We start from the raw sequence: 12,946 nt of genomic DNA on the forward strand, positions 1-12,946 counted from the left end.
TCTGAAGAAGGGTCTAGGCCCGAAACGTCAGCTTTCCTGCTCCTATGATGCTGCTTGGCCTGCTGTGTTCATCCAGCTCTACATCTTGTTATCTCAGATTCTCCAGCATCTGCAGTTCCTACTATCAGTGAACTAGATAGCTTTGTTTTAGACAATCTGGGCTACAATTATCATCTACCTGTCAACAAAGTATTTAGATTTATAATCCATAGATGCTATTTATTTTAATAATTATAGTTGTGTACCATCTAGAAATTATCATAAAAGAGAAAGATATCAAATTCTATAACTAACTTTAAATATTGTGACCTCTAATTGCTGTGCTGGAAGTAGTGGCACAATGAGCTGAAGCACAAGTGTGAAATATTAGAAATTAGACTGCTTTTTGTAAAATTGTGCTCCTAGTGATTTGGAACTTTGACCCTACTTCCATGATTACCTTTAATCAAATAGAGATTTCTTTCCAAAAAGTAGGAGTGGAAATAAATACAATAACTATCTCTAGAAAAAAAATGCTAAGGAAACTAATGGGGCTAAAGACAGATAAGTCCCCTGGACCTGATGAGATTCATCCTAGGATATTAAAACAACTAGCTACAGAGATAATGGATGCATTGGCAATAATCTTTCAGGAATCCTAAGATTTTTGGAAAATCCCAGAGGATTGGAAAGTTACCAATGTTACACTTTCATTTTTAAAAAAGGGAAGAGATGAAAAATAACAGCTAACTATATTCCAGTTAGCTTAATGTCTGTCTTTGAGAAAATGTTAGCATCTATTATAACGGATGAAATAAGGAGCATTTAAAAATACATTATATGATCAATTAGAGTCAGCATGGCTTCATGAAGGCAAAATCGTCCCCAACAAATTTATTAAAATTTGTTGAGGTGAACATGAGAAGCATGTATAAATATATATATGAATATATTTATGTATATATACTTACATACACAAGAGTTTGGACAATCTTAAGTTTATGTTGGGTATAATGTGGAAAATTGGTCAGGAGTGCATTGGAATTGTCAAGCATCAAAGTGACGTGTGGATAAGGGTCAAGGCGATCTCAGAGGCAACTGTGTGGAAGTGGGTTGAAAAACCATTGGAGGTGATCCCCTGGCTGTACCTGAATTAGGTGGTCTCAGATGAGCACATTCCTTCACAGCTGGATGACAGTTACAAGATGTTGGAAGAGATAGGTGTCCAACTGTGTCAAAGATTGCAAAACAGCCAGTTAAGTGCAGACAGGTCAATGAACAAGATTAGAAATTACTGGAGAAACTCAGCAGGTCCAGCAGTATCTGTGAAGAGAAGGCAGAGTTAACATTTCGAGCCCAGTGACCTTTCTTCAGAACTGCCATTTTGTTCCTTAATGTCTGAAAGAAAGAAAAAATGTTTCTTGTTGGAGCATCACATGGACCAGAGAATGAAGTGGATCTCAGAGGCAGGACAGCTCTTATTAACATAAAGCTGTGTTGATGGAGAGAGAGGTTGAGAGCCTACACATGGTGGTGCATGACAGTGTGTCTGGGTCTCAGTATGTGGCGAGAACAGTTGCTGAGGAGTGTTGTACATTGTGGAGATATCTGTGATGCTAAGTGGACTTGAAACGTGAAGGATAAAATGTCATTTGGAATTCATGAGGGGTAACTCTGAGCTGGAGGAAGTCACTGAGGAATGACATTGGGCTGGGGAAGTGAGTTTTGGCAAATAACTTGTCAAACATGAGAAGCGACAATGAAAGTAGTGATGATAAACAAGAAGAAAGATTAGAGCGGAAATCCTGTTGGAGGGAGGGAGAACTTCTTTAATATGGGGGCATACCAAGACGGGATGTGGCAATGAGGTTAAACAGTAAAATAAAATAAAGAACTGCAGATGCTGAAGATCTGAATCAAAAATAGAAATTACTGGAGAAACGCAGCAGCCCTGACAGCATCTGTGAAGGGAAAGCAGGCTTGCATTTCGAGTCTAATGAGCCTTTTTCAGAACTCTGCTTTCTCTCCCCAGATGCTATGAAATTTGTTGAATTCTCCACCAATTTCTGTTTTATTTCCAGATCTTCTTCATCTGCAGTTCTTTGTTTTATTTTAGTGATGAAGATTAAATATGCTGTGTTAGTCTGTGTGGTTGTTTCCAATATAAAATAGATCATTGTTCACTCAGGCCTACAACAAGACCACTTTTCTAAAAAATTCAGAACATCAGCAAAGGAGCTGAACCTAATTTTTCTAGCATTTCTGGATCCCTCAAAGTATAAAGCCATATCAAGTGAACCTTATCGAACTCCTTCCACTCACAACAAATATGAGCAGAAAGAGGTGATATTCTGTTAAGCTGAATTTATACACGTGCACCAGAACTGGATGCTATCCTGCTTCCGTGATTTGGTCTGGAGACCCAATTCGGTGTACTGTCTTTAGGAGAGCAGGCTACCTACTAGAGTCCTGACTTACATCCATGGTGTAGAATCCTGAACAAACAGTGAATGAAATCAGATGAGGCATAAACCTCTCTATGCAGTTAATTAGAATACACTGAGTTTTCTCAAACTGTGTTTCCATTGCTTGGATTGGTACAGGTGATGCTGCTTTTACAGCTCTGAAGAGTTATCTTGAGATTATTTTTCTGTGACAGGTGTCAGTTATTGAGTTATAGAGCCATAGAGCCATATAGCATGGAAACAGACCCTTTGGTCCAACCCATCCATGACAACCAAGTGTCCTAAACTGAACCAATCCCATTTGCCTGCATTAGGCCCATATTCCTCTAAATATTTCCTGCTCATGTACCTGTCCAAATGTCTCTTAAATGTTGTAATTGTACCCACGACTACCACTTCCTCTGGTAGCTCATTCAATACACACACCACCCTCTGTTTGAAAAAGATAACCTTCAGGTCCCTTTTAAATCTTTCCCCTCTCACCTTAAACCTATGCTGTCTAGTTTTGGACTCCCCTACCTTTGGAAAAAGACCTTGGCTATTCACCTTATCTATGCGCCTCATGATTTTATAAACCTCTATAAGGCACACACACCCCCTCCCCCAACCCCCACCCCACCCCTTCCCCACTCAATCTCCAATGCACCAGGGAAAAGAGTTCCAGCCTATCCAGCTCTACTTATAACTCAAACCCTCCTGTCTTGGAAACATCCTTGTAAATTTTTACATACCCTTTTTAATTTAACAACACCCTCCCTATAGCAGGGTGATCAGAATTGCATGCAGTATTCTAACTGTGGCCTCACCAACATCTTGTATAGCTGCAACATGACGTCTCAACTCCTATTCTCAATGCTGTGATCAATGAAGGCAGGTGTGCCAAACTCTGCCTTCACCACCCTGCGATGCCAAATTCAGGGAACTATGAACCTGCACCCTTAGGTCCTTCTGTTCAGTAACATTCCCCAGGACCCTACCATTAACTGTAAGTCCTGTCCTGGTTTGAACTAACCCCTTGAGGATAGAGAAAAGTGAAGAATAGGTATAGCTTTACAGCCTTGTTCATTGGTACAAGTCCTTTCCAATAGGAATCACAAAGTGACAACCCGCTATGGGAGAGCTATTAAGGCATACCGAGAGCTCTGAATTGGTTATGGTGGATGGATGGAAGTTTCTCAATCTGTTCTTTCTCTTGGCTTCATAAGCAAAGTAAGAAGCTTGCCTTAAAAGGCCTCTTCTGGTTTCATCCTCTTTCTTTAACTAAAACAACTCTGCTCAAGCCAAATCTGAAATTCCAGTTCAGAGTCTAGTTATGTAATTGGATTTCAATTTACATAGTAAAGGGTTCTACCAGTTTAAGATGTGTGCTGTTGTTAAAGAACAGATAAAATCAAAATCAGTACAAAACATTTAGAGAATTGGAAGCTGATGCACCTGGGATCATCTACTTGGTTTCTCCTGGGTAGGAATGCTTGAAATTTGTCAACTTTGTGTCAGTAAACTTGAGGAATACATGTTTAGTTTGCACTGATTAAGATTTAATAATTATATATGACATATGAGTATCTGACTAATGAAGTCTTTGCCTGTGCAAAAGTATAATTAGTTAATCCTGGATGTTTCTGGAAAGATTTATTACACGCAGCTATGTGCTTTGAGTCTTGGATATAACACATTGGCTGAATTATATTTCAGGCACTCAAAGATGTGAATTGTCTTGAACAGCTGAGATGATTGCTTTCTGACTGTGGTTTCTTCTTAAAATAATTTCTTTCCCCCTCATACTGCAGGTTAGTGCAAGAGATGCAGATAGTGGTCGTTTTGGTACTATCTGTTATTTTCTTTATGATGGTGTTAACAACTATGAAAAGTCACATCTCTTCACCATTGACACCTCTTCTGGTCAAGTCTGTACAGCCCAGATTATGGATCGAGATGATGGACCTCCAAGTTATGATCTGTTAGTGATTGCTGAGGATGGGGTAAGTTAAATCTTATATTTGTAAACCATGGTTACTCCTAATTGAGGAAATTATGTATATCATTTAAAAGTTGGGGTATTTAGGGATGGTGCTAGTTAAGAGACTTCAGAAACTAGAATCCATTCTATTTGTATAAAATCACAAGAAACATACAAGAGATGAAGTATTCAACTCTGTTGAGTTAATTTTGAAAGTGTGTCAACTGATTGCTTGCACCTCCTATTGACATGTATGGTAGGAGAGCAGAATGCACAATTTGGAAAAAGGCTGCAGTGAAAAAGTTTTATCCTTGTGTCTTCGTGTCCTCTCCCCTTAACCTTTGGTTCCCCTACTGATAAGAATCTATCTACTTCAGCATCAAACAGACACAAGGTCTCTGTCCCCACAACTCTCTGTGGCAGGGCGTTTCAATCCTCTGAGAAGAGAAATTCCTGCTCATCTCAGTTTTAAATTTGCATCCCTTTGCTCTGAGACTGCACCCTCTGGTCCTAGATTCTCCCATGAGAGGAAACATCTTCTCAGTGTTTACCTTGTCAAGTCCCTTAAGAATCCTATATGTTTCAATTAGATCACTTCTCATTCTTCTCAACTCCAGTGAATAAGAGCCCCAACCTGTTTAATCTTTGCCTATAAGACAATCTGTCCATACCAGGGATTATCCTAGTGAACCTTCTGTGAACTGCCTTCAATGAAATTGTATCTTTCTTTAAATAAGGGGACCAAAACTGCTCACAATAACTCCAGATGTGGTCTTACCTTGTCAGTTGCAGTAAGACTTCCCTAATCCTATACTCTAACCCACTTGAACTAAGGGCCAACATTTGCCTTCTCGATTACCTGCTGCACCTGTATGCTAGCTTTTCTGTGTTTTGTGCTCATGAGCCCAAAGTCCCTTTGTCACAGCTTTCTGCAGTTTCTCACTATTTAAATAATATTGTTATCCTAAAATCAACAACTTTGCATTTTCCTACATTATACTCCATTTGCCACCTTTTGCCCACTTACTTAACCTATCAATGTCGCTCAGTTTGTATCCCTCTCACTACTTACCTTTCCACCTATTTTAGTGTTGTGTGTAAATTTGGCCACAATACATTGACTTCCTTCTTCCAAGCCGTTAATGTATGCTGTAAACAGTTGTGGTCTCAGCACTGATCCTGTGGAACCCCACTAGTCACAGGTTGCCAACCTGAAAAATAACTCTTTATTCACACTACCTGTTTCCTGCACATGAGCCAATTCTCTATCCGTGGCAATATACTACCTCTGACACTGTGGGCTCTTATATGGTACAGCGTTGAACGCCTTCTGGAAGTCCAAACACAACACACAAACACAACTGGTTCCCCTCTATCCTTCCTAAAAAAACTTTAATAAATTAGTCAGGCGTGATTTCCCTTTCATGAAGCCCTGCTGACTCTGCTTGATTAGATTATGATTTTCCAAATGTTCTGCAATTACTTCCTTATTAATTGATTCCAATACTTTTCCAAAAAATAGATGTTAGGCTAATCAGCCAAAGGTTACTAGCTTTTTGCCTCCCCCCTTTTTGAATAGGGGTGTCACATTAGCAGTTTTCCAATCCTCTGGCACTCCTCCAGAATTCAATGATTTTTGCATCCACTTTCTCTGTCGCTATCTCTTTTAAGATCCTAGGATGCAACCCACCATTACCAGAGGACTTATCTGCCTTTAGTCATATTATTTGTTGATTTGTAACCTTTCCCACAGAGTGGCTACTGTTTAGGGGAGTCTGTACACTACTCTTACCAATGTCTTCTTTCCTTTGCTGTTTTATTTTTCTCCACCCGAATGCAATTTACATCATCCTGGCCTAGATCATCACCCTCAACTGTTCTCATTTCATTCTTGTTAACAGTACTACCCCAACATATTTTCCAACTTTCCTGTCAGTCCAAATGTCAAATATCCCTGAATTTTAAGTTCCCAATTGTGATCTCCTTGTAACCGTGTTTCTGTGATGGCTATGAGATCATTTTCATTTACCTCAATTTGCGTCATTAGTTTGTCTACCTTGTTCCGAATGCTTTGTGCATTAAGATACTAAGCCTCCAAGTTTATTCTGTTATCAAGCTTTCCTACACTTAGACAGTTTCAATGTTACAATATAACAGTTATACATCTGTCCTTTCCATTTATTTATTGTGGCACTCAGCCAAATCACTAACCCCCACCTACCTCAAACTGTTTAGTTTAAAGCCCTATATACAACCCTAGTTTTGTGATTCACCAGGATTCTCATCCCAGCATGATTCAGGTAGAGCCTGTCCAGTTGGATCAATTCCCTCCTTCCCCAGTACTGGTGCCAGTATTCCATGAATTCAAATCCGTTTCTCCTACATCAATCTTTGAGGCACACATTTAACTCTTCAATATGTTGACCCTGTGCCAGTTAGTTTGTGGCTCAGGTAGTAATCTGGAGATTATATTCACAGTTGCATGCAATTACATAAATGTTAGATTAGTGTCAATTATTATTTTTCTATAGGGTGGTTTGAGTGCCCAGTCATTTATCCACTTAGATCTACAAGACATCAACGATAACCAACCTTTATTCAACCCATTGACTTACGTAACCAGCATCAGCAGCCATACACAGCCAGGAACAGAGATTACAAATGTGATGGCCTCTGACAGGGATTCTGGAGTCAATGGAAAGGTGTCATATGAACTTCTAGCTGGAAACTTCTCTTCTCTGTTCTCTGTAGACTCCTCGACAGGTATAATAAAATTATTTCTTCTGATTTCAACTTTACATTGTTCATATTGTACTTTGCTGTAGTAATCACATTCATTTCTGCCAAATTTATTGTTTAGTAAAACTGATAATGTCCTGTACCAGATCTGCCTCTGTATTTTAAGTCCTTCCAGTTCATGGAATGTCCCAGATCCTGACTAAAAAAAAAAATCAGTCTTTGCCAATGCTGTAAAGATAGAAAATTGACTCTTGTCAAATTTGCTTTCCTCTGGAAACCACTGCCCCTCTGCTCATTGCTGTTCTCTCAGTCTAAGTTTAATTGAGAATTTGATGTGTACCCCAGATATTTGGCATTAAGATTTCTGATTCTTGCTCAGACTGGAGACACAACGTTGATACCTGTACCATTTTAGAATGTAATCAATAGTGGTATTTCCCCCCACATAGTTCCAGCATTCATCATTTCATCACTGACTCAAAAACATGATTTTTAATCGGACCTAAAATTAGTCACTATTAAAATATCTTTCTTTGAAGATAGTTTTATCTTAAATTCATAATGGTTCCATTAGTCAATGAAATATAAAAGCCTCATTATCTTGTAAGGTAAGATAAGGTCAGAAGTGCTTCTTTATTGAAAAATAAGGTTATTTGTTTAAGTGATGTGAACTTCTTATTGTTAACCTTTCTTCCTTCCACCAACCTCCATCATTCCAAAAAATCCCACCTACCTAAAAAAAATGGTTTAAATCTCAAATGCTAAAGATTGGTGCAACCTTGTGAATATCTGTCTGAATTGGATGCCTTTACAAGGGCAATTAAGTATGACCAATAAATGCTGACCTTGCCATCGATGCTGTCATCTTAGGAAAGAATGAAAAAGTGTAATTTTGTGCATACAGTAGATGCTGTCAATATCAGGGTATGTGAACAGTTGCCTACAAATTGAGTTAACCTGATGCTGATTAATACTCTAGTTCTGTATTTATGTTGTCTTACCTAATACTTTAAGTCCCGCTGAAAGGTAAATTGAAATGTAACTTTGACAAACCTTGGTTTTATTCTAAACAAAGATGTATCAAACTAACTGGTTGAATTTGTGAGTCAGAAACAGAAAATGTCAGCTAAGAAAAACACTTCAGAACATATTATTTCCATGGTTTCAGGAGCACATACTGGGAAACAGCAAACTCCGGTTTCTTTCCATTAATTTAAATGGGCAAAAGGCAGGAGAATGGCGAGACATTCTCCCATCTCATTTAATGCTAAATCCCTTAAATATGTCAGTTTAAACTTGATGACATGGAGGCTAATATTGCTTTCTTTTTGTTTTCTAGGTGCGGTGTATTTAACTTCTATCTTCAGTCATCTACAGGTTTCTGATGTGCAGTTGAAAATTTCTGCACGTGATGGTGGCAATTTGACTTCGCCTATGAATGCAACTGTAACTGTCCACATTCTTCAAAGTTCTCTAGCTCCGACAGTGTTCGAGCAATCTTCTTATTCCTTTACCATACTAGAAAGTGTTCCTATAGGAAGTGCTGTTGGAAGAGTACAAATTGCAAATATCCAAGGTGGGTTTCAGGTGCCCAATGTTCTTAAAAGATAAGTTGAGCTGTTATATATATACCATTTTAGATCTTTTAGGTAAACTTTTAGAACTTCACTGATAATCAGCTGGCTTGAGGCTGATTTGATCATGCCTGGCCCTGAATGAGAGGTCAGCTCATTAACATGATTTTATAGACTTTCTACACATAATGGCTGGAAAGAAGCTGTTCCTGAACCTGCTCGTGCATGTGTTCAGGTTTCTGTATCTTCTGCCTGATGGAAGAGGTTGTAGGAGATCATTACCGGGTTGTGATGTGTCTTTGTTGGCAGCCTTTCCGCAGCAGCGAGTCATGTAAATGGAGTCCATGGATGAAAGGTTGGCTTCCGTGATGGGCTGTGCACACCACCTTCTGTAGTTTTATGGTCCTGGGCAGAGCAGTTGCCATACCAGGCCATTATGCATCCGGACAGTATGCTTTCAATGATGCATCTGTAAAAGTTGGTGAGGGTCGTTATGGACATGCCAAATTTCCTGAGCCACTTGAGGAAGAAGAGGCATTGTTGTGCCTTCTTGACTGTTGCATCTACATGGGAAGTCCCACGTTTTAAATCACTTTACTTACTTTAACTTTCTTTAACCTTACTCTAGTACTGTTAACTATAAACTGGAGATTAGGTTAGATTTTTTTTAGATTCCAGATTTTATTATCATGTGTACTCAAGTACAGAAGTAGAGTAGTAAACTGAAAAATGTATAATGTCCAAGATTGTTAGAATTCTGGATACTAAGAAAATCAAGGAAAAATGAGGCTACTGTGGGAAGGTGTGGCTGTAGTGGAAAATCACTTCTATCTTACTGAATGGCAGAGAATGCTTGAGGTGTTGAGTGGCTCGTTACTGTTCCTATTACTGATGTTGGTAACTTTTCTGCCTTCGACCTGGGGTTATGGGAGTAGTCTAGGCTTCCTCAGGAAGTTTGGACCTCTGCCGCCTCAGCTGTAAGTTACCACTGAGGAGTCACTGAGTAGTGTTGCAGTTTACAATGTTGGAAAGGGAGCAGGTATAAATTAGCAAATACAGATCAGGCAGCATTGTGCTTATTCTTTTTCAAGCCTTAAATCAGTGGAAAGGGAGTTGAGGAGCCATGAAGTTTTGAGGTCCTGAGTTAAAGTAGGAAGTTGGGGGCCTACAGGGAGACGATGAAGGTGTCAGAGGGACTAATGTTTAAAGAAACAATCGGGACAGTGTGCCTTTAACCAGCCTACTCAGCACTTGGCAGCCCGTGTCCACCTCCAGTCTGATTGTTAGGTGGCATAAGTGCCTCCATCGTTTTCTTCCATCACCCTCCCTATAATGAAGACCCCATCATTTGATGTAATTGTTCCCATTGTGGGTGCAGCAAGTGGGAAACTTCATGAAATCCATTACCTAATCCAGGAGCAAAAATTTAGATCTATGTTTCAGGCCATAGCTGAATATAGTGGTAAATGGTGATGAATGCATAGCATTCTTTATGCTGCAGATTTTCTTAGCACATTAGCATAACTCAACATTTAAGAACATGAGAAGGTAATATTTGGAATATATATTTAAGGACAATGTGGGAAATTTGAAGATATCAAATTGAATGTACATTTTTCCGATTGAAAAGGGTTTACTATATGGTTTTATCAAAGAATGAAGTCAACAGCTTAATGTGTGCTGAGAGCCATTGGCTGATTACAGAAAAATAACATGACTTTGGAGAAGTTAACATCTGTGCTTGTATGGATTTGTATTTAATCTAAAATGTTTAATCTTTTTTCCCTTTTTCAGATTCTCTAGAATTGAAATACAAAATTTCCTCTGGTGATCCGTATGGCTATTTTTCTATTGAATCTGAATCTGGTCTTATCAGAAGTAGTAAGCACTTAGATCATGAAGCCCAACATTTTGTGTTGCTTACTGTAGAGTCTCAAACCAGCAGCTCTCCTGTCTACAGCTGTGCACAGGTCAACATAACAATTACTGATGTTAATGATAATGCACCAGCTTTCCATCAAGAATCTGAAAGTATTACCATTTCAAAAAATACCTTGCCAGGAACAGTTATCTACGTTGCTTACGCTGAAGACCAAGACAGTGGATTAAATGGAATAGTCATGTACAGTCTACAGAATGACTATAAACAAACTTTTACCATTGATTACATACATGGAACACTTTATCTGAACAGGACTGTTTCATCAATGAAACAACAATACAGTATACATATTGTAGCAAATGACCAGGGAGCCCAACCTCTGAGCGCTGTGTTCATGTTATTAGTGAATGTTGACCATTTGGATGGTGATTTGACATTTGAAACACTAGTTTACCAAGTTGAAGTCAGTGAAGCTGCACCATTAAATATGAGAATTTTGCAAGTTCATGCTCACAAACAAGATTTTAAGGTGGCCTCGGGCTTAGTTTACTCACTTCAGCAAAACTTGGATTCATTAACGTTTGGCATCCATGCTGCTAGTGGCTGGATTTATATTCATAAAGCTCTGGACTATGAAAAGAAGCATAGTTACAACTTTAAGGTATTTGCCATAAATCCAGAGAAGCACTTAAAGCAAAGTGCGGCTGCGTCTGTAATGGTTAATGTTATGGATGAAAATGATAATCCTCCTATATTTACACAAAATTTGTACTTTTTCACAATTGAAGAAAACCCCATTCCACATGGCCTGGTTGGAAAAGTACAAGCAACAGATTGGGATTCAGGAGAAAATTCTCATTTATCATTTATGCTATTATCTGATGGAAAATTCTTCAGACTTAATTCCAAAACAGGTAAAATGAACTATCAATTACAGAATTGTAATAAAGGGAATACAATGATAACAAGGGAAAATACTTGCATCCCAATGGAAAATATATTCAACAAAATCATGAGGAAAAACAACAAAAAAGGGAACAGCTAAGTATTTTTCATACTAAATTATCTTAAAATAGATTTGTTTAGTTGCCAAGAAAGAAGGAAAAGAGTATTTGAAGACTAAACAGAAAGGTGGAATTAGAAAAGTGACTTCGAAACTTGCATACATGGATTTGATGGGCTAAATGGCTTGGCCTTATGTGGTAACAATCTACTATTCTCTGGGAATAAAAACCTTTGACATTTCAGTATGGCAGATCAGTGGTTAGCACTGCTGCCTCACAACACCAGGAACCTGGGTTTGATTCCCACCCTCAGGTGACTGTCTGTGTGGAGTTTGCACATTCTCCCCGTGTCTGCTTGGTTTCCTCTGGGTGCTCCAGTTTCCTCCCACAGTCCAAAGATGGGCAGGATAGGTGGATTGGCCATGCTAAATTGCCCATTGTGTCCAGGGTGTGTAGATTAGTGGTTTTGGGAATGAGTCATGGTGGGATGCACCAAGGGTCGGTGTGGACTTGTTGGGCTGAAGGGCCTGTTTCCACACTGTAGAGATTCAATGGGTATGGAAAATCATGGAGTCATACAGCATGGATACAGACTCTTTGGTCCAACTCATCCATGCTGACCAAGTTTCCCAAATCAAAGTAATCCCATTTGACTGTGTTTGGCCCATCTCCCGCTCAACCTTTCCTGTTCATGTACTTGTCCAAAAGTCTTTTAAATGTTGTAACTGTATCTACCTGCCACCTCTCTGGCAGTTCATTTCACATACGAGCCAACTCTGTGCGAAACTGTTGCTCCTCACGACCTTATTAAATCTTCCTCCACTCACCTTAAAAATATGTCCCCTGGTTTTGAACTTCCCCACCTAGGGAAAAGATCTTTGCTATTCACCATTTCTATGACCTTCATGATTTTATAAACCTCTATAATGTCACCCTCAACCTCTTATGCTCCAGTGAAAAAAGTCCCAGCCTATCCAGTCTCTCCCTATAACTCAAACCCTCCAGTCCCGGCAACATCTTTGTAAATCTTTTCTGAACCCTCTTCAGTTTAATAATACCTTTTGAATAGCAGGGCAACCAGAACTGTACATAGTACTCCAAAAGTGACCTCATCTGTACAGCCTCAACATGACCTCCCAGTGCCGATACTCAAAGGTCTGTGCAATGAAGGAAAACATGCCAAATGCCTTCTTAACCACCCTGTCTACCTGTGACACAACTTGCAAAGAACTATGTACCTGAACCCCACATATCTCTGTTCGACTTTGCAGAGCCCTACCATTAACCTTATAAGTCCTATCCTTGTTCGCTTTACCAAAATGCAATACATTGCATTTATCGAA

General features: G+C 39.1%; 1 protein-coding gene across 1 annotated transcript in view; it reads left to right on the forward strand.

The window, feature by feature from the left end:
- The window catches only part of dchs2 (dachsous cadherin-related 2), a 116,107-nt gene that overhangs the window by 13,021 nt on the left and 90,140 nt on the right, over window positions 1–12,946 (forward strand). Inside the window, exons 2-5 of the mRNA XM_048598987.1 lie at window positions 4,235–4,426; window positions 6,936–7,167; window positions 8,483–8,719; window positions 10,512–11,513. Of these exons, the coding sequence (XP_048454944.1) occupies window positions 4,235–4,426; window positions 6,936–7,167; window positions 8,483–8,719; window positions 10,512–11,513 (1,663 nt within the window). The remainder of the gene's footprint in view (window positions 1–4,234; window positions 4,427–6,935; window positions 7,168–8,482; window positions 8,720–10,511; window positions 11,514–12,946) is intronic.

The sequence above is a fragment of the Rhincodon typus genome, chromosome 1 (assembly GCF_021869965.1).
Source record: "Rhincodon typus isolate 14 chromosome 1, sRhiTyp1.1, whole genome shotgun sequence".
Classification (NCBI taxonomy): Eukaryota; Metazoa; Chordata; class Chondrichthyes; order Orectolobiformes; family Rhincodontidae; genus Rhincodon; species Rhincodon typus.